The 27,590-nt window shown below is 42.3% G+C and overlaps 1 protein-coding gene across 1 annotated transcript; it reads left to right on the top strand.

Annotated features, from left to right (window-relative positions):
* Positions 1-308: 308 nt before the first annotated feature.
* LOC127027535 (fructose-1,6-bisphosphatase isozyme 2) lies at positions 309-21,105 on the top strand. The gene is made up of 7 exons (XM_050913317.1): positions 309-481; positions 3,158-3,320; positions 4,236-4,328; positions 10,016-10,156; positions 11,376-11,513; positions 17,576-17,695; positions 20,911-21,105. Exons 1-7 carry the CDS (start codon positions 309-311, stop codon positions 21,103-21,105), a joined length of 1,023 nt encoding a protein of 340 aa, XP_050769274.1.
* Positions 21,106-27,590: the final 6,485 nt, after the last annotated feature.

Here is a 27,590-nt window from a genome sequence, read left to right on the forward strand (position 1 = left end):
CAATCAGATATGTTACTAGATCTGCACATCACTAATTTCAGTGCATGGGAAGGGCAGCAGAGCAGTGGTTGCTCAGCTGTAGTCCCATCTCAGGCTCCTTTCCTGCATCCCAGAGGAGCCGTGGAGCCAGCCCGGGGTGCAGTTATTCTGAGCACTCAATCACATGGTCTCAGAAACACCTTAATAAACTCTGACCAGCAACGCGGCCAGCAGCTTTGCCTCAAAATAAAACAGCTACCCAGGATCTCTACGTGGCAAGAAAGCGTCTCGTCCAGCTGAGAAGATAGGAACTCTGGTACCCAGCAAAAATGTCTGACAAAACCCCCTTTGAAACGGATATGCTGACGCTCACGCGATTCGTTATGGAGAAGGGACGCCGCGTTAAAGGAGCGACAGGGGAGCTGACACAGCTGCTCAACTCCATGCTGACTGCCATAAAGGCCATTTCCTCTGCAGTCAGAAAGGCAGGCCTTGCCCACATGTGAGTCCTACCTAGCGATACGGGGAGGAAGAGGAGGTAGAGAGACAGCTGCTTGCACAGCAAGGCTGGGGAGTGGGCAGGGACACAGTTGGAAGTGTCTTTTTAAAGCCAAGTGACTGTAGGAATGAGGTCAGAGCCTGGATTATCAAGAGTGGGAAGTGGGAGATCTCTCTTTCTGGAGCATTTTAATATTGGGGGCAAGACATAGACATTTAAACTAACTGCTGTTCTGTAACATTTTACTCTAAACATGTAAGTTAGAACATCAATGCACTCCTCACCTTGTTATCTCTTGTAAATGTTGATACTGATCTATTTTTAAATATACCATGAATTTGCAAAATATCACACCATGATATTTTTAATGCAGAATATCACACCGTGATATTTTCTGTTAACATCCAAGCCCGGTGCTGAGCTGTGCAAATCAGAGCTTGGCTTATCTTGGGAAGCTGATGTTCTGCCTGACTGCAGTATAAGTAATGGTCTAAAGCAACAGCCCTGCAAGAAACGCCATAGGCTGCCAGGCATGAGTGGATTTCCCCTTCCTTCCTCAAGTAGTATCAGGGTTACAGGTGAGGAGTCTTAAAAGGCCCTATATGAAAAACGAACATAACAATTTGGCATCTAGTGGTTTAGCAAATGGAATAAAGAATTGCCTTAGCAAAGCCTGGAATGAACCGAGCTGTTCCTCACACAGCCAGATGAAATAGACATCAGTGTCATTCTTCTAATGGTGATCTATCTGAAGCAGTTCAGAGAGCTGGAACATCCTAATAAAATTATGCATTTAAAATATACAGGTTTTGTTATGTATTGAAAGATATGTTTCTGTACATGCCTGTGTATGTACGTATGCATACATGCATAAAAAAGACAGGGAATATATTTGTGTAAGAAAGACAACATTTGTAATTTGTTCTTTTTTTTATTTTGGCTGTGGAAACACCAAAGTGTATGACACACTGGGGTTCTTTCATGCTTCTGTTGACTATTGGTCGAAGTCCTCAATGATCTTTGCAAATCATGAATTCAATGTCTCAGTACTATCACCCTCACTTTACAGGCATGGACCATAGTATGTAGAGAGGACATGAGACATACTCAAAGTTAACAGCAGCAACAGGCTCCTATGCCCTAACGGTTAAACTATATGTTGTCCTGTAGTTACTAGGTGAAAACGAGTTGTTTTGCCTCCCTGACTTAGAGGAACAGTTGCTTTTATCTCATTTTTATCTTTCAATATGCAGCCTCTGGAGTATTTAATAAGTGGGGAGAACCTCTATTTGATAGACTAGGGGTGGAATAGCCACCTAGCCTACAGGACACGGCTACTGTGCTAGATGAATCTTCCTTTCAGAAAGAAAACATCCATTGTGTTAAGGAGCAAACGTCTCTTTCTATAAACAAAAGCTTCATGTGATGAACCAGAAATATCTAAAGTATCCAAACACACAAATTAGTAACTTGAACCGTTCAAATTACTGCAACTAACCATGAAATCTCAGAAATTCCCATGGCAAACTTTCAACCACGGTGACTGGCTTGCATCCATCTGCATTTGTGAAGTTAGAGAGCTCTGACTTTTCTAGCCCCTCCAAACAGGAGACCGTGAAGTTTCTTTAATGTTAAAGAGCTCAGCATGAATTTTTAACAAATTTGCCATTCAAAAGTAAAGCAGGACTTTTTCCAAGCCATAGACTTGAGCTGAGAATGTGCCTGAAAACACACTAACTGGGAGAATGGGTGCTTAGCCCTCCCTGAAAATCATGTTCCTTTCCAGTATTTCAAAATCGGCACTCCAAAATAGAGTGTCCAAAATGCTCAATACTTCTGAAAAGCTCAGGCAGCTTTGAGTAAGACAAAACACCTACCCTGCCCCCAACTAAGGCCTGCTGCTGACCAACATCCTAGGGACTAATTAGTTGCCCCTTTCCCCTTCCTTTTTTTTTTCCCCCATAATGAATAAAAATGCTCTATCTATTCCCTGTATGATTCCTTATACTTCTAAGATGCCCAGATCACGAACATTAGGTCTAAACAGTGCTTCCTCAACTGGAAATCTCAGAAATATGTATACTACTATATACTACATCATTAGTATATTGCTAAAATCAGGATGGGGAATGGAAGCATCATCCTAACTCAGCCAAGGATCACCAAATAAAACAGACCTTGATCCTGAGATACAGTTCAGCATGGGGAATTATTTGGAGCTATCTTTTTAAAGCTTCTGATTTTGGGGTGGCTGGAGACTGAGTGGACATGGGTTAAAGAAACCATCATGGAGCTCTGAGCAACCAGCTGCAGATAACAGTGCATTCTGCTTTACCCTTCTGCCTTCTCAAAGCTGATGCCAGCTGCTTCGTGGGGCTGCTAGGGAAGCCTGGCACCCACCGGCCAGGCTGTGGGCTCTGGTTCTGGCCTGGAGAACATCCAAGCAGGAGCAAAATAACCCAGGTAAAGCCCAGAAATGATGCCATTGCCCTTTCTCTTTCTCATGCATGCTTTTATTTTCTAGCAGCAGCAATCGTCTCCTAATGCACCTTTGCAGTTTCATCCAAAGATTAGAGGTGTGGGAAGATGAGAGGAAGGTGTCACTCTGACTCGTTTTTTTCCTAAAAACCTGTAACATTGGCCTCCCTCAGCTTTCTTGGTATTTTTACTTTTCTGTAGGTTTGGTATAGCTGGCACTGTCAATGTGACTGGTGACGAAGTGAAGAAGCTGGACGTATTATCCAACTCCCTGGTGATTAATATGCTCCAGTCCTCCTACAGCACCTGCGTCCTGGTCACGGAGGAGAACAAGGACGCCATCGTCACCCCGAAAGACAAGCGGGTCTGTAGAGCTCCTGCCTTCAGGGGGTTATGGGCTCAGGCAGCAGCAGGTGGCACTCTTGTTTCAAGTATGAAACCTGGGCCTGGCCCCAAAACCAACCCTTCCCTGGGGAATGCAGAAAATTTGCACCATTACTACATTGTTTTGATTAATAACTGTGGTGGATGGCATGGTTTCAACAGCTAAAGGAGCTGTGGAGGGTAAAATTATTATTAAAGTTTTGTGAAGGTGGGGAGAATAATTATTCTGCAGCTTGTTAACACACCCCAGATCCCAGGTGTAAGCGTACTATTACATTCCCTGACTGCCAGTGTAACGGTTTTGGATTACGTTAATATTTAGGCAAGATAAAATGAGATGAGAGGCTGGCAGAACTGGGTTTTACATTACACGTCCAGAGGAAACACCTGGCTGCTTCATCAGGCTTCCCCCAGGAGGGGATCCTATTGCAGCGAGATATTGCTCACATGATGCCCTTTCCCCAAGATGTTTTCTTTCTGCCTTCTTACCCTCAAACCTCACATCACAGGCAAATCCTTTCGTTCAGAACAAAACATAACAAAACAAAACGTATTTACTCAAGGAAGATGCTCACTTCCAGAATGAGTCACTCCTTTTGCTTTCAAGCGATTTCTTGCATTGCCTGGCAGCAGAGGACTGCTCCTTTCTATTATCAGATTTTGTGCTGTCTGAGCAGAAATGTGCCCTCTCCTATTTCTCTGGCAGGCTCTGTGGGGAGTGGGTGTTGTGCTGCAGGGCCAGCTGGGTCAACAGTGCAGCCTTCTCTGACAAGCTGTGTCAGGCGCACTTGGAGGGCTAAACACAGTCATAAAAACAGGGGTTTTGTCAAGTAGAAGGAAATAATACTGCAAGACTACATATCATTTAATGTTTCCCTTGCCGATTCTGTTTTAGGGTAAATATGTGGTGTGCTTTGACCCCCTTGATGGCTCATCCAATATAGACTGCTTGGCACCAATAGGAACAATATTTGCTGTCTACAAAAAGGTAAGAGGATGAATGAAGTACACGACACGATTCACTTGGTGAAAGCAAAATGTCTTGGGTATATCAACTTGCTTAGTTTCTCTCCTAGGTCCCTTAAGTGTCTTTGGGATCAACAGAGCCTTAGAAAGAGTAGAAGAAGTAACACTTGAGATTCATGTGTGCTAAAATGCTGCCTGAATTCCCAGGAAGGGGACACTCAGCCCCATGAAATTGCTAGGTGGCAGCACTTACCCCCTCCAGACACACAGGTGCTTAAATAAAACCCTCTCACCCTCAGGCAGCTGGTTAGCTCCTTCAGCGATGCTTTACTCACTGCAGGAGAGCTGAGGGGTGTCGCGGTGCCTACAAATCACAGGATTTGTCTTCCTGGATACTGACTGGGGAGGGCTGGCGGTCACTGCCTGGACTGTATCACAGTTAGCAGCGTGGTGGCCTCCCGGTGACAGTTGCTATGCCTGTTATGGATAGGTCTTTATAAGCATGCTAACGATGGAGGCCACCTGAGGCTGAAGGAAGCAGTTGCCTACAGCCACCAGGGCCCTGCCAGCATGTCTGCTCCCACAGGGCTGCACAGAACAGCAACTGCGCAGCCAATTAACAAACATTAATAGTTAGAGTCATGCCAAGTCTTGTGATTTGATTGCTAATCTCCCAGCAGTTGGTGTTTTTCCTAAAGCCTGAGCTCACAGTCATATGACTATGGGAGACCCTCAGCCATTACTATTGTGAAGTAACATTTACAGTACTTGTGACTGCAAAGAAGTCTTTGCAGACTCAGACGCCACACTTCAAACATATGAAGATATGTTTTTAAAGTCCACTCTCTTCTTTTAACTCATCATTTTCAACTGGCTAGTCCTTGGTTTTTACATTTCTTGTAGGTGATACACTAATCATCACTGTTGAGAATATGAATCTACTAGTAAACCAAATAGTTGTGGCACAATCTCAACAGAGTCGTGGCACAAGCCAAGTGCTGACATATGGCTATCCACAATGTTACTGGTTAGTGCAAACCCCTATCACAGATGCAGCACAGGCCAGACAACACTGAGATGATACTCGGGTATGGTTTGTGGAAAGAGCAGCCCAAGGACTACCTCCAGTACCATCTACCACCGTGCTTTTGGCAGGGAAGAGAGCTTAGCTGTATGGACGCATTCCATGCCACCTGCCCTTATGGTGAGCAAAGGGGCCCCCACCCTTTTCATTTATCTCTCTAAAGATAGCCTAAAAGACTACAGCACCTCCCGACATGTACAGTAGGCAATAGCTGCGCTGTTCACTATTCTTAAAGGTGGTAAGCACCATCTTACAAATATGAAACATTAGTTTTCTCTTTAGAAATACGTTAAGTTACTCTGTGTAACTATGAAGGCAAGTGGTCAATGTGATTAATATAGCTTAGCAGATTAGATTTCTCTACCGTCTTTAACTCACCTGTTAATGTGTGTGAAGACTATGGACTGCCCAGTCTTCCCTAGGATTCTGCTTCAGAATAGAAACATCTCCCAAAGAACTCATGTCGTTACCAAGTGCTTTAGTTTTCAATTCATTTTCTGATCCTTGCATAGTTGTTGTTGTTCTAATATATATTACCATATTTGTTGTAAATACTGTTTCTAAGTTACTAGTTTTCATGTGGGTGGATACCCTTCGGTGCTTCATAAAAAGAAAATTACATTGCTTTGTACAAATGCTCCATATCCAAATGAAAACCCTGCTGCTAGGATGAAGCACAGTTTGTCAACTACAAGAACAACTTACCAGTTTTCCCTGGAAAGTTAGAAACAATGTTGAATTTACAGACTTTCACTTGCATAATTCTTTCCATTAAAATGCTAATTCCAAAGTACATGTTAATTAATGTGCCTTCCTCTCAGACAAGACAATTTCACAGCGACACTATAAACTTTAAACACTATTAACTTCAAATCCTTTGAAATAACAAAATAAGTGCTTTATTGATTGTTACTGAAGGGTAGTGTGAAATGAATAAAATTGAGATCTTTATCCCAGTGGATGAGAATCACTTAAGAAAGAAAATATAATTTCAAGCCACTTAAGGTTCATTAACATCATTTTGGAAAAGCTAGAACAATTGTAATTCCAAATGATGATCCTTAGCACCTGTCTGATATTTGGTACCTTCCAATTCTCAGACGATTGCATGACTGATTTTTCTCACCATGTCAGCACCTTAACTTCATTTTCCAAAGGCCCACCCTCCAGAACTGAAATATTTGCTTCATTTTAGGAAAAAGAGATAATCAACACTTTTCTACGAAAGCCAGACTTGGTCAATACCTTTCAAACCTGAAGATGGTTCTCTGGCTGCTCCCAATTCAGAACCACCACCATGGTGGCAGGTACCATTGCCTCCTGTCAGAAAAGCACTGCATCAGTTTCTAAGAGAAAACCACCAGGAAATAAATGCCATCCTAGGTTTATTTAATTTTCCACCTGGCTTTTACTTTCTGAAGCATGGGTGGTATTGTTAAAAAGACCAGAAATGTCAGAAAAGTGGGGCTGAGAGAGGAGCCTTGCTGAAACAGCAGAAGCCAGAGCAAGGGATAGGACCTTGACAGTCACTGCCGCTGAGGGGCTCTCAGCTGCTGGAGTGTCAGAATGTGGTGACAATAAGTATATTTTGCTTGGATTTTTCCCAATCTTTCATGCCACTGTGCTGAATCTACAAGTCTGAATTCATACTGCACATATATGCTATGAAACTCTGCTGCTTTGTTTCATTCCGGTTTTAATTTGTAACTTTGCCCAGCGCCTCAGATGTATTTTATTTCCCCCCCTTCATTGTCATGAGGACAATGTCCTTCCCTCCATGTGGTCCCTCATGGACAAGGTGTAAGAGTTCATGGCAAATGCAAAGGATACTCATGAAACACATGAGACCTGGAAACCAAGTCCTTCCAGAGCTGCTCCCAGTGCTGATAAGAACTCTCTCATGTGATGTGGGCAAATCATACATGCAAAAATTTTCAAACTCAGATATCACCTGAGGGTACCCCTATGGCCAGACTCTGCAGACCTTGTTGCATCTGCTTCACACCAACAACAAACCAAAGTGACTGAGTCAACTCTTGTCAGAGCTGCTCTGCAGTCCCTCTGTCTATTTCAGTGCTCTGCCTAAAGACCTCTAAAGAGATTTCACTACCGCCATCTCATAGTCAAAATATAATAGAAAGGACATCCATCTGTGCACCAGAAAGAAGTGAAAATATTCAGCAGCTATCAGAGTCTACTGGCCAGCTTTATTCCCTGGTTTGTTTCACAGTACATGGTACTTGGCAGGACAAAACTCCTGTAGTCCTAACAATGAAATATCAGCTGATCTAGCTTTTTTACACTCTGACAAGCTCTGCAAAATGTTTGTTTGAGACTGAGCTTTTTTCCTTCCTTTTGGAAGCTGTCTCTTGGAAACACAGTTGTGAATAAGGATGGAAAAACAAGTGAATTCTGCCTCACTGTTTGTCTCCTGAGAGAGGAGTTCCTCTGTTTTTTCTGAATAGTCAACACTTATGTGGTTTCTCAATCATATAAACATAGAATATGCATTTAAGAGATAGGACTGAAAAGCTCATCTCAGAAAAATATATTTTAAATCAGTATCATGTGTAACCAGCAGCTACATATAATGTATATACACCATGTTCTATAAAACAAACCTCTTTACTGTATTTATACAAAATTAATTTTTATTTAATGAGGAAAGCATACAAAAAGCTACGAGAATCATAATACATTTGCAACTAGTTGTGTAAATGTATGTTTAATTCTGCATTTAATGTTGCAAATAATTCATCTGCTATAGACAACCATTGCTTTGGATGTTGAGATGTATGTACCATGGGGATTGATGTTGAGATGTATGTACCATGGGGATATGTTTTTGAAAGAGAAGATGCTATGTAAGGTATAATAGCCAGTTCTGTAAAAGATTGTTTAGCAAAGGATTAGCCACTAATACTCAGTATTCAAAACTCTGGAGTATACAAACAGGGGTTTTAACTAGTCTTCCTGCATTATGTGCATTATAACCTCTCTGAACAAGCAGCTTGACATAGAGTAATTCCAAGGGACTGCATACCAGATGTATTTGTACATGCTATATTTCATCTCCCATGACGAGCTGGTTGGCAACTGGATTTTCTTCCACAGAAGAACTTGGCAAAATAATAATAATAATAAAAAGTTTTGAGTAAAATAGTGAAAGTAGCGAAAGTAACAAAAGTAACAAAATCTTTCAGCCGAAAATGAAAACATCTTGATGTGGCATTACTATCTTCATATGCCAAGAAAGATGTAGTTTTGGTGTCCCACATCTCAGTTTTCCTCTAGATGTTGGTACACAATGACAAACGGGATCCCCAGGTTACCCTTAGCCTTCCACCTTGCTAGGACCCTGATGGGCATCCTGAGAGCTTCTTGCCATAGGGCACAGCAGAGAATTTCTCTGTTTGTTGGAGGAGAGGTGTTTTCCTTTGGAAAATATGCATGGAAGGCATTCTTGATTTTTTAAAGAATTTACTCAATATTCATGAAATATTTTGTTTCCTACACAAAACAGTCTCCACTGATTTTTATTTTTTTAACTAGATATTTTGGGCTAGACCTGCTATTTCTATTTAGCTGCTACTCAATCTAATTAAGCCCATGCAATCACTGAGAAATTGTCTGAGTTTTGAACAACAAAATGCTAAACCAGGGCCTGAAGAAAGGATCTGAGGGGCTTCTCATTTTGATTCCTTGTGAACCACCACCAAAACATCCACCGAAGACCTACCACAACTGACAAGCTTTTAAAGAAACATTAATATCAAGCATTCCCTACCCATTTTGTAGTCCCAGGAGGTGAAGGCTGGAGCCAGCCTTCCCAAGTACTCTTGGCTGTTCTCCTTTCTTACCCCACCAGTCAAACTCTTGTAAGCCGTGGCTGAGGCACACCCCCAGAGCTGGCTGGAAATATTTGCACCAGGTCTGCTTGGGCTATTGTTGTTCAGTGATAACCAAAGCGCCAAATCAAAATACAAGTGTTGGAAATTGATTAAAAGTCTGAAGTAAAATGCCATGTAGCTTTATATATGCATACCTGCACACATGCACACATTACGTATGCAAATACATTTGTTATTTTATATATAATATGAACATTTATATCACTTCAGTTACCTATCTCTTCACCAGCAGAGACCAATGCACAATCTTGGTTCGATCATGTTGAACCACCTACCCTTTTATTCTGCATTACAGGAAGCAATTTGTCTGTAATGTTAATTAGTGCATTCACCTCACAGTTATTCCCTCTGAGGGGTGTCAGTATGATTGCTTACATTTACATTCACAGAAAATTAGTACCTCTGTTCTGTCTCAGATTTCTGATGATCTTGAATTAATAGACTGGGCTGTAATGCTAAGGTATCAGCTTTGTTGCAGGTATCGTATTGATTGCATGACATGTATAAAATAACAAACTCTCAACATCCTGTCCCAGCGTGCACTTGTACTTGTACCAAACTTGCCCTGAACTAGTGGGAACAATCACTATTTTGGTTGTTTCAAAGGCCCGCATAGACACAAAAAGGAAATCTGCCCCACATTATTACTGAAGTGTTGTTTTTATTGTTTCTCATAAGAATTTAACCTCCAGTCCAACGGTAATTTTTCCTCAGGAAACAGACGATGAGCCCTCTGAAAAAGATGCTTTGCAGCCCGGACGCAATATTGTTGCTGCAGGCTATGCCTTGTACGGCAGTGCTACACTGGTCGCCCTCTCCACAGGGCAAGGAGTGGACTGCTTCATGCTCGATCCGGTACAGTCATGGTGTTAATCAATCACATTGCTACTATCTTTTAGAGCTTTCCGTGCTTGGGTTTACTCATTTTTGTTACTCCTTGTCTCTGTAATCTAGGCAATCTACATGATTCTTTTTTTCACCCATGTTCCGGAGCATCCCATCTCCACCTTACAAGTATTTAATAATACATGAGTATGTTGGTTGCAATACATCTGTTTGTTTTTTCTACTCAGTAAAAGAGAGTTTAAGTTAAATAGCATTTGAAACCCTGTTGCTTCAAACCAGACTGCTGGTTTGCACAAACACTTAAGGAAATTTACTCTGAACAGTGTCTTTGCCTCCACTTAAAAGACTCCTGCTTTTTTCTTGTTCTTGCTTTTTCTATCTGTAGAAGAACCTCAGCATGTTCAGTGTTTCGCCTGGGGCAAGGACCATTTTTTGATACAGTTCATGCAGAGTGATTTCTGATTTCCTGAGTGCAATTTAGTTTTATGGCTAAGTCCTCTAAGCTGCATACTCAACAATTTGCAAAAGCACAACCATACCCATACAATCGGACACGTGCCACCCCTCAGTGACCAGCCCAGGAGCCCAACAAGTGTTACTGGAGGAATGCAGGAAGGAGACAGCTCATTTGAGAAACCAGCATTAGATGTGGGCAATAACATAGGAGGGTTTTTTTAATAAAAGGCTGCATTATTATCAAAACTCCTTCTAACCTTTATAAATAGGCTCATTCCAAGTGGGAAGAACTGGGAGCTGAACTGCTCTGGTTAGAGACAGAGGAAAAGAAGGTGGAAGGTGCACTCAGACTGCAGACAGCAACACCTGGGGGTAGCTGACCACATTCACTTTAAGATGTTTAGACAAGACAGGCAAGAAGAGTTCAAAAATTAGAAGGCAATGTAATTTCTTAATTTGTAACCATATGATTTGTGGACAGAGATTCACGATCCGTCCACTTTCAGGGCTGACTGGTGTTCTTTTGATATGCTAACTATGACAGTCAAATTGCTTTTTGTTTGTAGTACTAACGTGACAAGTTTTCATGAACTTAATGCAGATTCTGTGCTTTCTGCTCTGTTCGAAATACTGTGAAGTTATACACAAGACTGGTGCTGAAAGGGCTAAGCTGTGCTGGTGTTTCTGCCATCGCTAGTGTGACAACTGTTACAGAAAGTCAACAAAATTTTCTGCTGCTTGCTAATAGCTGGTCTACCCTGTTCTTCTGTAGGCTCTCGGTGAATTTATTTTGGTGGACAGAGATGTTAAAATCAAGAAGAAAGGGAAGGTATACAGTCTCAATGAAGGTTATGCGAAGTATTTTGATCCTGCAATGACAGAATATTTACAAAAGAAGAAATTTCCTGAGGTAAGAAAATATTAGCACTGTACCCAACGTACTGTGCGCTGGCAAGCACTGCATTCCACAGAGTCCTGGCCGACGGGAAAGGATTTGAAGTCCTCGCTGAGTTCAGCCCCATGTAACCGTTTTGTGCCATCAGGTCCATTTTGGATATGTATCTCTCATCTGATGTGTTTTTTTCTGGTGCCCTGACATCTTCTATAACTTAGACTTTGGTAAGTAAATTCATAGCTTGTTCATCACTGTGTGGAGGAAAATGTGCTGTACATGAAGAGCAAGGTTTTTCAACAAAGCTGTGAAACTGTGCCAGCAAAATGTGGGAGTACCCTTGTTTTCTAGCTTATCTGAATAAGCAGCTCAGTCATATGTGCAACGGGGCATTTGGGGCTAGATTCCACGTACTGCCCAGGAGGTGCTTCCAGGGATCTAGGTGGCATCATCTTCTCCTTCCTGTACACAGTTGCATCTGGAAAATGCAGTATCACTCCTGCACTGTCTACTTGCATCATATGGAGCACAAACCAACTCAAGGGTTGGAAAAAAAAAAAGGGTGTGAAGCACAATTTCACTATATTCTGTTGATAAGGGATTATACCTCAGAGAGATATAGCTGAGAACATCCCGTGTCTGATGACCTTGTGGGGACATACAGCTCTGTATGGCCTCTAGCCAATGCTAGGAGGACACAACATAAGCTCTCAGTGTGGAAAGCTGGAAGCTCTCTAGAAAGTGTGGCTATGTGACCAGTAAGTCATAATGAAATATGGTGATGTGGAACAGCTCAGGACTGAATTTGGCCAGAAAACTGGTTTTAATGCTCTTCCTGTTAAAAAAAAAGCCATAGGATTATTTTTTAAGCTATTAGTTGTTGAGAATACTTATACAGGGCTCATGTAAAAATTAATGTATCCAGTAGAAAACTTCAGGGTGCTGTACAAGGGAAATGTAACGAGTAAGAGTTTAAACCATAGTCCTATGAGAAGCTCTTTCTAAGCTGAAAATCTGAATTTACTACATTGGATATAGCTGCAATGCTGACCTCTTATCAAAACCTCTTTTCCATATTACCCAGATTATACAAAGGGTGCCACATCACAGCATTTTAAATATATTCATTTTGAATATTTGAGGTTATTTTGAAACTTCAAAGTCTGCTTTCAGTCCAGCTGTCAGAGAAGCAGAAGCTCACGACACAACTTTCATACTTCCTGAAAACTAATCCAGCTGGGAAAGAGGAGATGTGTGCTTCTCATTCTGCTCACATTATCTGAGCTATGTATTCAGTATAATGCACTAACACTGGATTTATTAATTTGTGTTTTTGCAAACCACCCAAGTGTTGTTTAAAGTAAAACTCTTAAACAAATATTCAACAGGCAACTATAAAAAGACTGAAGAGATTTCAAACTCAGTGGAAAGACCAGACAGAGATATTTCACCACAGGCTCAGTGAGGACAGCTTTATCGTGATTCACTAAATCCTTAGGTTAGGACATACAGGAAAAACCTGATTTGCAAACACTGTTTTATCTCAAATCTGTGCTTCATTTGGGGAAAACCTATTGAAAGTGTTGTTGCACTAATGCAACAGAAGTTGGCAGAAGGTGTTTTTGTTACTTTAAAGCAAGCAACACAGTAGTGCATGGGTTATTTGGGGCAGGGTAAGCCTCCTCAAGGGTGCTGAGCAAGCACATCGCTTTGCCGCTCCGAGACATAGGGCTGTCTGCGTGAGAAAGGCCAAGGCACCAATGTTATGGCCACAAAGCACAAGGAAGTGCCCTGCCCATCTGAAAGCTTGGTATGAACCTGAGTTTTGAAAGCAGCATAACTCAGTTCCTTGATTTAAAAAGGACATTATATTTGCATTGTGGGAGGACGAGAGAGAGAAGGTGTTGCCACTCTTCCATAGCATGAAACCTGCTTCCTGGCATCATCTGTAAGCCTTACCAGCTACAGCTACATCGGTGATGCTCCTACCTTCCCTGCAGTGCCCAGGTGGCGCATTGCACAGCTTTGGTCTTTGTCTTCCTCTCTTCAGCACGCAGAAGGGCATTGGGGAGTATCTGCTGGATACCCCCTGCCTGTGACTTGAGGAGGAACTGACTAGTGGGTCATGGGGGACCCCTTCTTACTCAGGCAGACCACTCTCACCCTATCACCTTCTGGCCACTAGAAGCCAAGAGACTAGGCATTAATTTCAGCTACTTGCCACTTTCTTATCCCTTTTTTCCTTTGAGCTAATCTCTATTTCCTCCTTCCTGTGGTTCTTGGTCAACATGCTGTTCAGATGACTCTCTAACATTGCCACAGAAAACTGAAAAGTTAAAAATAAAACACGCAAACAAAGTAGGATGTTGTCCACAACATGTCCCATGTTCTGTATCACTGTCATTGGTGACAAAACATTATAAATCAACTGTTTATGTGGAGAGGAGAGAGCTTCCCTTACTATCTAACAACAGTGTCCCAGGTCAAACAGTTTGGACTACAAAGCCATGTTGACCCTCAAAGTTTCTTGTGGATCACCATTCACCTAAGGCATCAATTCTGAATTAAAAGCACTGGAAAAGTGCCACTGTTCTGCAGGTCAGCTGTAAACCTCCTACCATTGTCATACGGATCTTAGAGGGAAATGTTTATCTAGACACATCTCTTCTGGAACAAAAGTCCAGAATAAAGCTAATTTTTTGTTAAGCATCACAAAATCTCCTGCTGCTTATACAACTTGAAGAGCAAGCTGCTGTTTGCAAGGCTGCCTGTAATGCAACACATTTATTCCAGTCTGCACTGTATGATGGGCACTGCTGGGCCAGAAACTGTTTCTGCACAAATTTCACTCTAACCCCTTCCCAAAGTGGGTTCTTGCTCCAGTAATGCTTGCAGGGCCCTGGCCTCTAGCTGGCACTGGTTCACTGATGGCAGAACTCAGAAACATGCTGTGGGCATCGTCGTACTTTGCTATTCCACCCATTTTTATCTTCGCTTACTACAGCCACAAGGGAAGTTGAGTCTCATCACACCTTATTGATTGAGAGCCATGCAATGGAGACTCCCTGGTTAAGGATTTGTCTTAGCAATGCCATCAAAAACTTATCATCAACAGCACATTTCAGCATGAAGCATTCTTCAGCCAGCCAGCCCAGCTGTGCCCAAGTGACATAAAAAAGCTAATAAAGACACTGTGCTTTTGTCACCATATCTGTATGTGGAGCGAGGGAGGCAGGGTGTTGCTGCTGTACTCTGTAGAAAAGACATTTTTTCCCCCAGTGTCCTAGTCATCATAGTTATGCTAGAAAAACATGGTCTTGTTCTGCTGTGGAGAAACATAGCTGTCAGAAATCAGTAGAATAAAGAAGTGAAAAAGTTACTTCCATCACATCATTGTGAAGAAAACATCACAGATCCTATCGGTTATGAGCCATTTTCATTCCTCTGGGTTAAGCAAAGAAAAGCAGCAGAAAGGGTGAAACTAAGAGCAAATCAGTTTACTCAAATGTCATGGACGCTGACCAAAGGAATATCAAGGTTCTCCAACTCTTTCATTAGCATCTGCTGAACCAGTGCAAAGTGCTCACTGGGCAAATACACAGGTTGGCATTACTCAGATCTTCAGACAAATCTCCCTAGCATTCATGCTCTGTTACTTTGTTTGATAAGAAAGCCTGGGCAATATGCCAACACACACGCAACACCTATTAACTTTCTCATCTGTAAGAAAAATGCATGAGTGACCAAACTGGAGAAACAAGAAGTAACATTTCTAGTAACTAAAAGGACTATGTGTTCCTCCTATGCAGGTAGCTGGACGCTAAGGGAAGTGAGAATTTTATTTCAGTCTGTGGTTCAAGTGATAACCGTACCAGAATGGAGGAATTTCTCTTCTGTATTTTTCTCAGCACAGTCTCAGCACTGTGTTTCTAGCAGGGGAATTTCTATCAGGGTAAGAAGCAACTAAAATTGGCAGTGGTATCTCATCAGCGTCACATAATGCTGCCCATGTACACATAAATTTTGTAAATAACCTGCATGTGAATAGGAAATCCAGCATATCCTAAACATATCTGATGATTTGTAGACAGGTGGCTCAGCTGTGCAGCTCATGGTCAGTAAATTTTATACATGTGGGTTGCAGACTCCTTATTTGATAATGTCATAGAAGCAGTCCTTAGCAGTCTGTTTCAAGGCTTGCTTATGGTTGATACGCTATGACTTTTCTTAATGTTTAACGAACTTTTCTTAAGACTTGCTTCATCACCTTCTGAAACCATAAAAGAGAGCTCTTCTTTTGATTGTATTTTTAAAGGTAATTTTAGACTATAATCACATCTGTCCCTGAAAATTGTCTTTTCTTAAACTGCAAACTTGCTTTGGTCTCTCTCTAACACCTCTTAAGGTGTTTTTTCTGACCTCAGATTTTTACAGTTGCCAAGTCACACGTGCAACCATCTGTGAGATGGAGAAGCTATCATTTGAAGTCTAAATATGTAATTATTTGAGAGTAAGCCATGAAAAATAAGGGATCGGATACTTAAAAGTACTGTTCAGTTGTGCCTGGAAGTAATATGGCCAGGTTTAAACAAAACTAAATACAAAAGCTCCAGGCTGTGTCTTACCCATCATGTCTTTCATACTTTGTATTATTTTCCTCTGAATTTTCAATAGTTCTCCTAATGTGTACAAGAAGAAAGAATCACGGAAAACAGCACAAATACAGTTGAACAAGGGTTATTACCTAGGCTGGAACAGTTCTCTGTTCCAATTTTACTACCAGCTGTATCAAATACCCAAGTTTTATATTTAGTGGCTTAGGACTCAACTTCCTAGTGTTGTGTTGCATTATATTGTGTAATTTCATGAGGATCTCTTCCCATTTCACAAGAGTAAATATCAAAACTTCACAGTTGTCTAGAACAGTTTGAAAAAGTGATTTCAAAATAGAATTATGTTTTTCTCTATCTGTGTTTTCCCCCCCCCACTTGCGGATTTTTTTCTCCCAGCTAACCTCATGATTTTGCTGGAAGGGTGACTAACTTGTGATGTCTGAAGGTCTGGGAGCTGGCATTGCTGCACAAGTTCAGAGGTCTTCAGAGGTCAGAGTCTGAACATGCAGAGGTCTTTTCAAACTTCCAGCATTGCAATACACAAATACATATGTGTTTTAAATGTGCATGAAGTCCCAGTCTCTAGTAATTTTCTGGGGAGGCACAAATTCCTCCTCTGCTTCATTGAAGACAGAGTGAGAGATATCAAAAGACCAACAGACTTCTTGTATAGTAGCTTTCAAAAAGCTTTCCTTCAGTTTACATTTGTATTGTGCATCTCCCCTTCATAAAAGCATGGTGACATGTCGCTTTTCTCAGGTGGAGCTTATTTGGTGTATATTTGTGCAAGACACCTTGCTTGTCTTCTATATTTCCTACCTTATCATTTTTATGACCAGCTAACCTGAGACTGAAATGAGTACTTCCCTGATTGCTCTCATTAAAATGACCTCTCCTTCAACAACATTAATTTCTAAGCTGAAAGCAAGGAAAACTACATTCATGAATAAATTGCTATATCTCCCATACTAAGCTGCAGAATGAATGTTATGACCAATTTCACAATTTGACAAATAAGCTAGAAGGAAAAAGCTGGAGTCCTCTGGGAACCATCTAGATGTGTAGTGAAAAGTGACATTCCTCCTCATGCCCTGGCTTAGGTACCAGTGAAGGATCAGCAATCAAATGGGTACTTTGTTCTGATAACGTGAAGAAGTTTTCACTCACTCTTTGCAGCCCTTGCTTTTTCACAGGCTGGGGGTTGATACCAAGTTGTGCACTCAAATTACAGGCATCCTGGTTTCCATACTGCAAATGCAGCTCCTTAAAGTGCTTATTTTAGAACCCCATAGATGATCACTACGTCTTACAAAAGGCTACGCTTCCGGCTGGTTTAGGCATTTACAGTGTCCATAAGCAGCCATTGATTTAACCAGCTTTGATTCCTGTTTTATAACAAAATTACATTTCACCGTGCTACTAGCTGTCTAGCCTGGTAGATATAATGCTTTACTCTATGTTTTTCAGGATGGCAGTTCCCCATATGGTGCCAGGTATGTGGGCTCCATGGTAGCTGATGTTCACCGTACATTGATGTATGGTGGGATCTTCATGTATCCTGCTAATCAGAAGAGTCCTAAAGGAAAGGTAAATCGTTTGACTTACTCTCTGGTGAACTTCCTCAACCTAACACCTCTGGTTTTCCCAGAGATGTAAAGGAATAGTTTAGATATGTAAACAGATAATAATTTTCCACCCCTGGAGAAAATTATTAATGGATATGATGGTCAGCAATTGAATTTAGGCAATTGTCAATTCAGGCCAGAAATCTTCCTGTGTGCTTTTATATTACAAACTACTCAAATGGTTTCCAGTGCAACCAAGGGCTTTATTCATTTTTCTAAAGAGAAACATTTCAGTACCATAGAAACCCATTGAGATACCTATGCACAGCTGGCAGATAGAACACGGGCCTAAGGAAGACCTCTGCACTTTGTACTGGCAACTAGAGTTCAGGTGGGATACGCTGAACTCCAGACAGGGTTTTGTGCAATGTTAAACAACCGAGTTTGTCTACTTGATGTTTCCAAAGGGTACTGAGCTTACTATCACCAGCCCTGCAAACACAAGCTTCTACTAACTGATCTAAAAAACTCTGTCAGTGGAAAGTGAGTTTCACGCATGCTGACATCAGTATTCTGGGAAAAGATGATTTCCCATTTGGACACCTGTACAAAACACACCATGACTTAATGCAGTGCAATGCAATGCAGTGACTCTCCGAATCTGCTGGGCCGTGGACCATAGTCAACCTCAACTTTTCTCCTGCAGCATCAGATACCCTTATTATCAAACTTCTAAACAACTATGTTTTAAAAGAGATCCAGTTATACAGCTGATCTGTGGACCACCAGTAACCTGCAGGTCATGCTTAGGAAATGATTGGCTCAATGCATAATAGATTGGTCATGGTGTTCTGACTCCAAGACCTTTTTCTTTCCTAGTCAATACCATACTTAAAACCTTTTATTCAAATGTTTTTTTATCCTTGGCTGGTATGTGCAGGAATCTGCCCTCATAAAACTACTTGCCCCATCTCCCACACTGGCATCAGAACATCCTGATGTCTACAGTTCTTTAGGGACAGAGGACTACTGGTTCCATCCTGGTGAGCATGTATTTATCATAATAACAGCAGATCCAAGTGGTCTGCAAAACGAGGAGAACAGAGGAACTCTCTTCAGAATACACAACAGAAAATGTCTGCATGTTTGTCCAGGCAAATTTGATTTAAATATTTGATACAGCATCCCAGAAAAACAAAAACAAAAATAAAAATCTCCCCGAGCCCCCATTAAACGGTGTGGATCTGTTTGTGTATCAGAGCAAGAGACAAAAAAGGAATTTGCTGTGTGTGAGAGAAGTGGATTTGCTGACTAGCCTCTTCAAATTAAACTTTTTGTTTTGAAATCTGTTTAAACCATTGTTGAAGAGAAAAGATGAGAAACAGGACAAAAGAACAAATGTACAAAGTCCTTATATAATTTTACAGAAATCAAGTTTTCCACATGAGTTAGCCTACACTGACTTGGATTGATCTGGCTTGCACTGCCATAGTAGAGAGAGTAATGAAAGGAGCAAAACTGTACTATCATTACAAATAAAAGTTTTCCTCTTTCCTTCCCAGAGTGCAGGTGTATACAGTTCTTTTCACATAAACCTCTTCTTGTTGGTGAGATAATGCGTTTGTGGCAGGTGCCCTGATCATCATCCCCCTGAAAGACAGTCTATGTACTTGGACAGAGAGCTTAGAGGAATCAAAAGCCACTGGAATTGATCCAAAGGCTTTAGAGCAAATGTAAATGACCTGTATGTAGGCCCTAGCATATAGAGCTCCTTCTTTAAGTTAGAGAAAGAGTGAGAACAAAATGCTCAATAAGCAGTGCAGAACCAGCCAACAAATAGATCTTCTTTTCAAATCAGGTATGTTAAATAATATTTTTTATGAGCTTAAGGCTTATAGTTCTCTATTAAGTGAAAAATGTTAAACCTATCTGAAGACAGAGCTCATCTGAAGACCCCTAAGTGCAACTGCACTACTACCTGAAGTAAAACTGCTTTCCTTAAGCCACATAGTCACAGTTAAGCAACAAGAAACTCAACACATGGTTCCACAGTGGTACCACTGCTGTCTTCTGGCTCATGATCTTCCAAAAGTTGGCCATGCCCTAAGGAGAACAACAAAGGCTATTGGTCCTATGTTGCCTGTCAGATGGAATCCTTGTACCGAAAGTAGCACTTCAGTGGGCTTTAAAGATAAGCATGAAGGTAATATGCACTATTTAAGTTTGTGATATATCATGGTTTTATTACAAACAGTGTGATAAAGCAATGATGGGTAGCAAAGTCCTGTCTCCGACCCATTTCTTTGTCCCTATATACGGTTGCATTCTGTCACGCTTCCTTTTCCCCAGAAAACATTCTCTCTTTTGCACATATGAAAAGCCCTTTAAACATAATACGTACTAACCCTGTTGTACATGAGCACTTCATAGACCATCAAAGATTCAACTAAACCTACAAAAATAATGTCTGTTAAAAAATAACCAGCTATCATCTATGTCCTTTTAAACACAGAAACTTTTGGCTTATGTCCCAAATAAGTTTGCATTCCACTGGAACAGAGGCACCCCAGAGGTAACATTTTTAAAGATGTGAACAGGTATCAGGGTCCAAACCAATAGTGCCTCCATACCAAATGGGAAAATTTGCTTTTAGTAATTACTACAGTTACTTCCAAAAACAGAGTCACTATCTGGAAGAGTTCAGGCCACTAGTATCTATTCACATTTCTGAAGAGTGGCAATCAAACCCTGAAATTTGAAACTGGGAGCATCAAGTTTCAAACTCCAAAAGATCCTGACCAAACACAATGCGATTACCCCAAGCTTTGAGGTAACACATAAAGCCTGTACATGAGAAGAGATTTTGGCTTTTCTTTCCCAGTACTGTTAACTTCGCTGGCTTAACTCTTTTGCTGATGTCTGTGGGCCTGACAGCTACTTTTGACATTCTGGACAAAATACAGCTTCACTGGTGCTGCACATCAGTACCTCAGCTTGGAAATGATGGTGGTGACGCTTGGATGCAGCGTCAGTACAGTCTTCTTCAAAACAGAAGGTGTTAGGGGGGGTGAAAGGAGGAGAGGGAAGAAGGAGGGGCTGATTGAGAGACACTGCTACTTAGGTCAATTGATGTTTGGTACAAAATTTTCCAAAACCACAACAGCAAGGTTAGGTTCCGGTAAGTCCTTTGGTGTAATTTCCCCCAAAGGCAATCACGTGTTCCCTCTTTCTTTCTAGCTCCGACTTCTCTACGAGTGCAACCCTATGGCTTTCATCATTGAGCAGGCAGGAGGGATGGCAACTACAGGGACTGAGGCAGTGTTGGATGTGAAACCTGAGAGTATTCACCAGAGAGTCCCTCTTATTCTTGGTTCTCCAGACGACGTGCAAGAATACCTCGCTTGCGTACAGAAACACCAGAAGAGCAGCTAAAGGCTTTTCCACATCAGACCTTGCTCATCCACCTTCAGTCTACAGGAAAAGCCACACCTTTCAAGATGGTGGATTCTAGCAATTAGCACCCATCTCTCAGTGAAAATCCCACTTTATGAGAACAAGAAAAATAGTGAGAATGGCTGATGGGAAAAACAACAATTTCGTTTCTCCTTGCAGACAAATGTAAAAATCCTTTAACTCTGATTTATGCAGGGCAAATGTAGAGACAGAGGCCTGATTATTAAACAGAAGCAACTTACTTTATATAATATTAACAAAAGGAAGTGGATTGTATCAGTACCCCCATTTGATCTGAAGCTTTACATCTGGCATTACATAGTTGGCATTGTTTGAGAGAGGATTTTCACATCACCATTCACAACGCCATTATCTGGATTTTCTGTCAGAGGTTTTGTTGCAGGTGCTTTTTATCTTGACAGCCCTGAGAAGACCAAAAGTCTTGTGCTGTCTGAAACAGTGTTTTTAAGCTGCAAATTATATATGTCTTTGGTAATTAATAAAGATGAAAAGGCTGCAATGTTGCCAGGGTATTTCAATTCTCATAAGTACAGGAAAATGCCTTGTGTTATTTACAGACAGGTAACCTTCAACAGCACAAATTACAATAAACCATTGCTACAGATGTGACAGTCAAATCATGCCTATTCCCTGTTTATCCATTGACCTCTGCCACACAAGACGAGCTATTGCCACGAAGCGACTGTTACACCTCGATTTTCTTTTGCTTTGAAAGGTTCTCATTTCAGATTGAAGCTTGCCCTTTTTATACACGTTATACTGCCATTCCTAGCCACCTCCAGCACACCTGTCCTGCTGGTGCCCTAGTGCCATGTCTCAGACTTGCCACCACCTAAGGAGATCGGGAATCAGCTCTGAAACTAGCAGGCATTCATTGACCAATGAGAGCAAAAATTATTAATTAAAAGAAATGTGTGGTTATGTTAAGTGATAAGGTTGCGAAAACTGTGCTTTAGGTCACTTTAAGTATTAGACATCCTGATACATTTATAACCTTCCTATCTCATTATATGGACGTTTCTTTTGGCGACCATCTTGCCGTAAGCAGCTCCTGCCCCATCTGCTCTTTTTCACCCCTGCTCCGTGCCCCCAGCCATGCTGGTACAAGACTTCATTAAGAACACTCTGTGAATTACACTAGGACATAGATAGGAGTTAAAAATACTCCTGCCAAGAAACTCCAATGGTTATTTTTAAAGATACAACTATGTTCAATTATTCATAAAGAAGAGGCAGGCTGATTAAAGGCAGACAGAAAAATATACAGGACAGGTATTTACCCTTAGGTATTGTTATCCCAGGGGTGAGGATGTGATTTCAGTCCTGCTTCAGGTATCAAAGCACTCTTTCTGCAGGTCTTTATCTGGCACTCTTTAAAGCTGAGACAGTGACAACTACCCAGGATCAGCAAGTACAGCGTGTACTTGTTTATTCTGTTCCTCGTCATGTGCTTCCCAAATCTCTGCTATCAACAGCAAAACACACGCAATGCTTAAATCCTGGAGAATGAAGAGGAAGCAGGAAAAACTGCGAGGGTTTAGCTAATAGCCAACTTTTTATACTGGAGAATGCAATTGTGCACTCCAACTATGAAAGCTAGTAAATCAGTTTTCCTGCAAACAAAATATGCACACAGTGTATGTGTGCATATATATGTATGTTTATACATATATTTTATACATATATAGTCACTCTCTCTCTCCCCTGCTATCTCCATATAAGAACACAAATAGTTGTTGATGTCACCAATTTATTGAGAAACTCTATTGCATTTTTTAAATTGGAAACTTCAAACCAAGCATAATTCCTGGCTAGTCTAGCAAGCTAACAATACGAGTACTGCATCAGAAGAAAGATCACTTGTAACCTGGTCCTGTTTCCAAGGGGCCAAGAGAGATGATTAAGGACAGAGCAAGAACAGGGACTTGGTACTCCCCAGTGTAACCACAGGGCCTCTAAAAACAAACACTTTTTAGGGAAATGCTGAAAGAAAGTTTGTATTGCAGTGGGTATACACACTCTAGTGACAAAGATCTTTGTTCCTGTGCTGGCAGTTAAAGTACGTGTCTGCGTACTGCAACGTGTCAGTCATTCAGTGCCCTAGAGCCAACATAACAGCACCTGAGTTGCCTTCATTTAAGTATGATTTCACAGCAAAACCTGCATATAATCCCAGCTGCTAGCCTTCCCATGATTTTTTTTTTCCCTGAGTTTGCACCTGCGGCACCTGTTAGTGGAGGAGCTAGTGCTGGGTTACCAATCTGACAAACAACTGCAGTTTGGGTAGCTGTTGATTCTTAAATGGTAATGCTCACAGTTCGTGGGCTGCCGGGTGGCTGGTATCTACAAAGAGATCAGTATCTTCCCTGTATAAACAACCCACGCAAACCCCAAATGCAGATTAAGAAAGCAGCAACTTTCTTCGGTGTGAACTGTGGATTTTCTTCACCAGAGTCCCATTTTGACCTACTGCACCTACACTGTTTTCCTAAGTATTTATATGTTCTCTGCTACACCTAGCACAACCCTGCAACCGCACTGCTCTAGAGAGTCATAGAATTATAGAATCATAGAATGGTTTGGGTTGGAAGGAGCCTTAAAGATCATCTAGTTCCAACCCCCCTGCCATGGGCAGGGACACCTTTCACTAGACCAGGTTGCTCAAAGCCCCATCCAACCTGGCCTTGAACACTCCCAGGGATGGGACATCCACAACTTCTCTGGGCAACCTGTTCCAGTGCCTCACTACCCTCATAGTGAAGAATGTCTTCCTTATATCTAATCTAAATCTACCCTCTTTCAGTTTAAAGCCATTACCCCTTGTCCCATCACTACGTGCCCTTGTAAAAAGTCCCTCTCCAGCCTTCTTGTAGGCCTTCTTTAGGTACTGGAAGGCTGCTATAAGGTCTCCCTGGAGCCTTCTCTTCTCCAGGCTGAACAACCCCAACTCTCTCAGTCTGTCTTCATAGGAGAGGTGCTCCAGCCCTCTGATCATCTTTGTGGCCCTCCTCTGGACTTGCTCCAACAGGTCCATGTCCTTCTTAGGTTGGGGGCCCCAGAGCTGAACGCAGTACTCCACACAAGGTCTCACAAGAGCGGAGTAGAGGGGGAGAATCACGTCCCTCGACCTGCTGATCATGCTTGTTTGGATGCAGCCCTGGATATGGTTGGCTTTCTGTGCTGCAAATGCACACTGCCGGGTGATGTTGAGCTTCTCATCAATCAACAACCCCCAGTCCTTCTCCTCTAGGCTGCTCTCAATCCATGCTCCACCCAGCCTGTATTTGTGCTTGGGATTGCCCTGACCCAAGTGCAGGACCTTGCACTTGGCCTTGTTGAACTTCATGAGGTTCTCACAGGTCTGCCTCTCAAGCCTGTCAAGGTCCCTCTGGACGCCATCCCTTCCCTCCAGCGTGTTAAGTGCACCACACAGCTTGGTGTCGTCGGCAAACTTGCTGAGAGTGCACTCAATCCCACTGTCCATGTCACCAACAAAGATGTTAAACAGCGCCGGTCCCAATACTGACCCCTGAGGAATGCCACTCATCACTGGTCTCCACTTGGACATCGAGCTGTTGACCGCAACTCTTTGAGGATGCTACCATCCAGCCAATTCCTTATCCACTGAGTGGTCCATCCATCAAATCCATGTCTCTCTAATTTAGAGACAAAGATGTCGTGCAGGACAGGGTCAAATGCTTTGCACAAGTCCAGGTAGATGATGTCAGTTGCTCTTCCCTTATCCACCACCGCTGCAAGCCAGTCGTAGAAGGCCTTCTTAAACCCTCAGGATGGGGTTTAAAGTTTCCCTTCCCAGTGAGATACCAGTTCAGACCATTTCTCCAGAGCTCTCTGACACAAACCACAGGGGGTGTGGTGGAAGGTCACCACCTACGAAGCCCTTGCAATACTGGGCCACAACTTCCCTTCATGGTCAGCTGCCAGGGTGTCTGAGGGCATTCAGACAGCTGAGAAAACAAGACACAGCATCTTTTTTTTTTTTTTTTTTTTTTCCCCAAGAATCCAGAGACCGTATCCAGTGGTTGGAGCGGTGAGAAAGGGGGTGCACCACAAGCTGCGATCAACACTGCCGGGAGGAGCAGGGAAGCTGGCGTGGACCAGCACTCAAGACGAAGGTGCTCTGACTCTGCCTCCGCTTACACAAGGTGACACCTGATATTATTCCTCAGATACTCATCAGCATGATACAAAATTGAAAATACATGGAAACATCAAGTAACATGAAGGAACAGACATGCATTTAAATATTAGTTCACACATGTGCCTTTGTATCAGCATTTAATGGTTTCTCGACATAAAATTATATATAAGCCAACACCAGCTTGATTTCCCAGTACTTTTGGAGGAGGATGTGGAAAGGAAAGTATACTAGTTGTATTGTACCAGGTATATAACAAACATGACTGTTCTTAAAGCACTGGTTTCCGACTTGTTGCCAAACCTAATTCTTATTTCCAATTTCAGGGCACCTTTGCACCTATTTCAGAAGTAAAATAAAAGCAAACTACCTAAACGTGGTGGTATCCAATAACACAAGAAAACACAGAAACGCCACCAGTCTCTAATAAATGAGCAGTTGTTTGCTAATTACTTTGACTGGAAATTAAGTTAGTCTGAACAGCCAGCCGCAGAGAGCTGGCCTTGTGACTGCAATCACAAGATGGGGGATCAGAGAACAGGTTGGGGCTGGCAGGCTTCCCACCAGCCTCGCAGCGCCCGGCCTGCCTGTGCTGCTGCCCTGCCAGCCCGACGCTGCAGGGAGCTGATCCTGGACCCTCTGCAGTGGGAGTTCAGCCTTCCCTGAGAAAGCAAGGCAGCTGAAATGGAGATGCTGTTTGAAATGTTGGATCAAATGTGTCTTTGAGCATTTGTATCAGAAGTCGGTACTTCATTCTGTTTTCCACAAAACGTACACACTGGGAGTTTTGTTGTTTTTTTAATAAAGCCAACTGATATTTCTGGAAAAATCAGGCAAGACTTCTTCGTTTATGAAATGGAAGCAGTATACTTCAGGCTAATTACAGACAGAGAACAAGAAAGAGGTCTTAGTTTACATAGATTATACTACCCAGTTAGGCTCATTGTGAGAAAAAGGTGGTTAGTACCTATGGAACAGAAGAGAGGGATTAACAAGAGGAAAGATGACAAAACCATTAACTGCTGCAGAACTGCAAAGATAAAAGTATCTATTTTCCAGAGATATCCAAGGCCCAAATGTGGGTAAAGCGGGGAAGAAAATGAACACAGAGATGGAGGATCTGCACACAAACAGTTACCCAGAGGTACCGAAGCCCAGAAGTTTTGAGGAGACAGTCCCTACCATTCAGGCTTCATGTCATCATGGACAATACTCACAAACCCCATGCATTGCTACTGAAAACACTTGCAGGTGTTGTTCCTAGCTTTCTGCAAATACAGATGTGGTTTCAGAAAACAGAAAAATAAAAACCTCAAACCAAGCATGTGATCTGATTCCACTGAACTGATTTTAATACTTCATGGAGATAGGTGACAGATAGGTTTTCCCACTGACATCTGCCCGGGGGGGGTTGCTCTCACCCGATGCAATGATTCACATCATGGTTTTGCAGGATCTTGTTCATCAGGAGCTGAGCAGGTTTCTGGCAGCAGCTTTTGCAGTTCTGGCCACGACGATCGATGAAGGGAGTTTGGTGAGCCAGCTTGCAGAGGGTCTTGGCCAGGACAGCTGTGTACTCACACGTCGATAAACGGAGCTTGGCCTAAGTGTTCTTGTCAGCTGCTGAGCAGATCACCCCGTGAATATTTTATTACTTTTGAAGAGACGCCTCCACGGAGGACATAATACACCCGCTCAATTACCCGGTCAGCTGTGCTTGCGCTGAATGTGCGAGGCCTGCCTAATCCCAGCCTGGGGCATGACTGTTCGGGATGTCTCATCGATTCAGCATTACGCTCAAATGCACTGTCAGCACACGCCCGGGAAAGAAAGAAGTCAACTTCTCCCCACGCCCAGCTGCTGCAGCACCGGCCTCGTGACCATGTGCCGCAACAAGCATAACTCTGAGACACCGGCGTGCCCGGCGCTTACTTACCGGGTGACGCACTATCTGTGTTTTGCCCTTTTGATTGCCTGGTTTCCTGTTTTGTTCGTGCATGGACAATTTTCTCCCTCTTTTAACAACTCGGCGTGATCTATTATCCCAGCACAGGAAGAGAAAAAGGAGACTGCTCAAATGAAAGGAAAGCAGGGAGGATAAATGGAAGGGAAAGGGCCATGCAGGCAAACGTAGATCTGAAATGTAAACTCAGTAAAAGAAAAAGAACGGGGATGTTTACCTTTTAGGTCTCTTGAAGCTACACTGGGAGAAAACAAAGCCAAAGGAGAAGGCTAGCCGCCTCTCAGATGTACACGCACAGCTGCTAGTCAGCTGCACGGCCTC

The sequence above is a fragment of the Gymnogyps californianus genome, chromosome Z, assembly GCF_018139145.2.
Source record: "Gymnogyps californianus isolate 813 chromosome Z, ASM1813914v2, whole genome shotgun sequence".
Taxonomy (NCBI): domain Eukaryota; kingdom Metazoa; phylum Chordata; class Aves; order Accipitriformes; family Cathartidae; genus Gymnogyps; species Gymnogyps californianus.

Excerpts from the sequence above, each read along its gene's own strand:
- LOC127027535 (XM_050913317.1), top strand. The coding sequence starts at position 309 with ATGTCTGACAAAACCCCCTTTGAAACGGATATGCTGACGCTCACGCGA. Across the intron at positions 3,321-4,235 it reads TCACCCCGAAAGACAAGCGG|GGTAAATATGTGGTGTGCTT; the intron begins GTCTGTAGAGCT and ends ATTCTGTTTTAG. Across the intron at positions 4,329-10,015 it reads TATTTGCTGTCTACAAAAAG|GAAACAGACGATGAGCCCTC; the intron begins GTAAGAGGATGA and ends ATTTTTCCTCAG.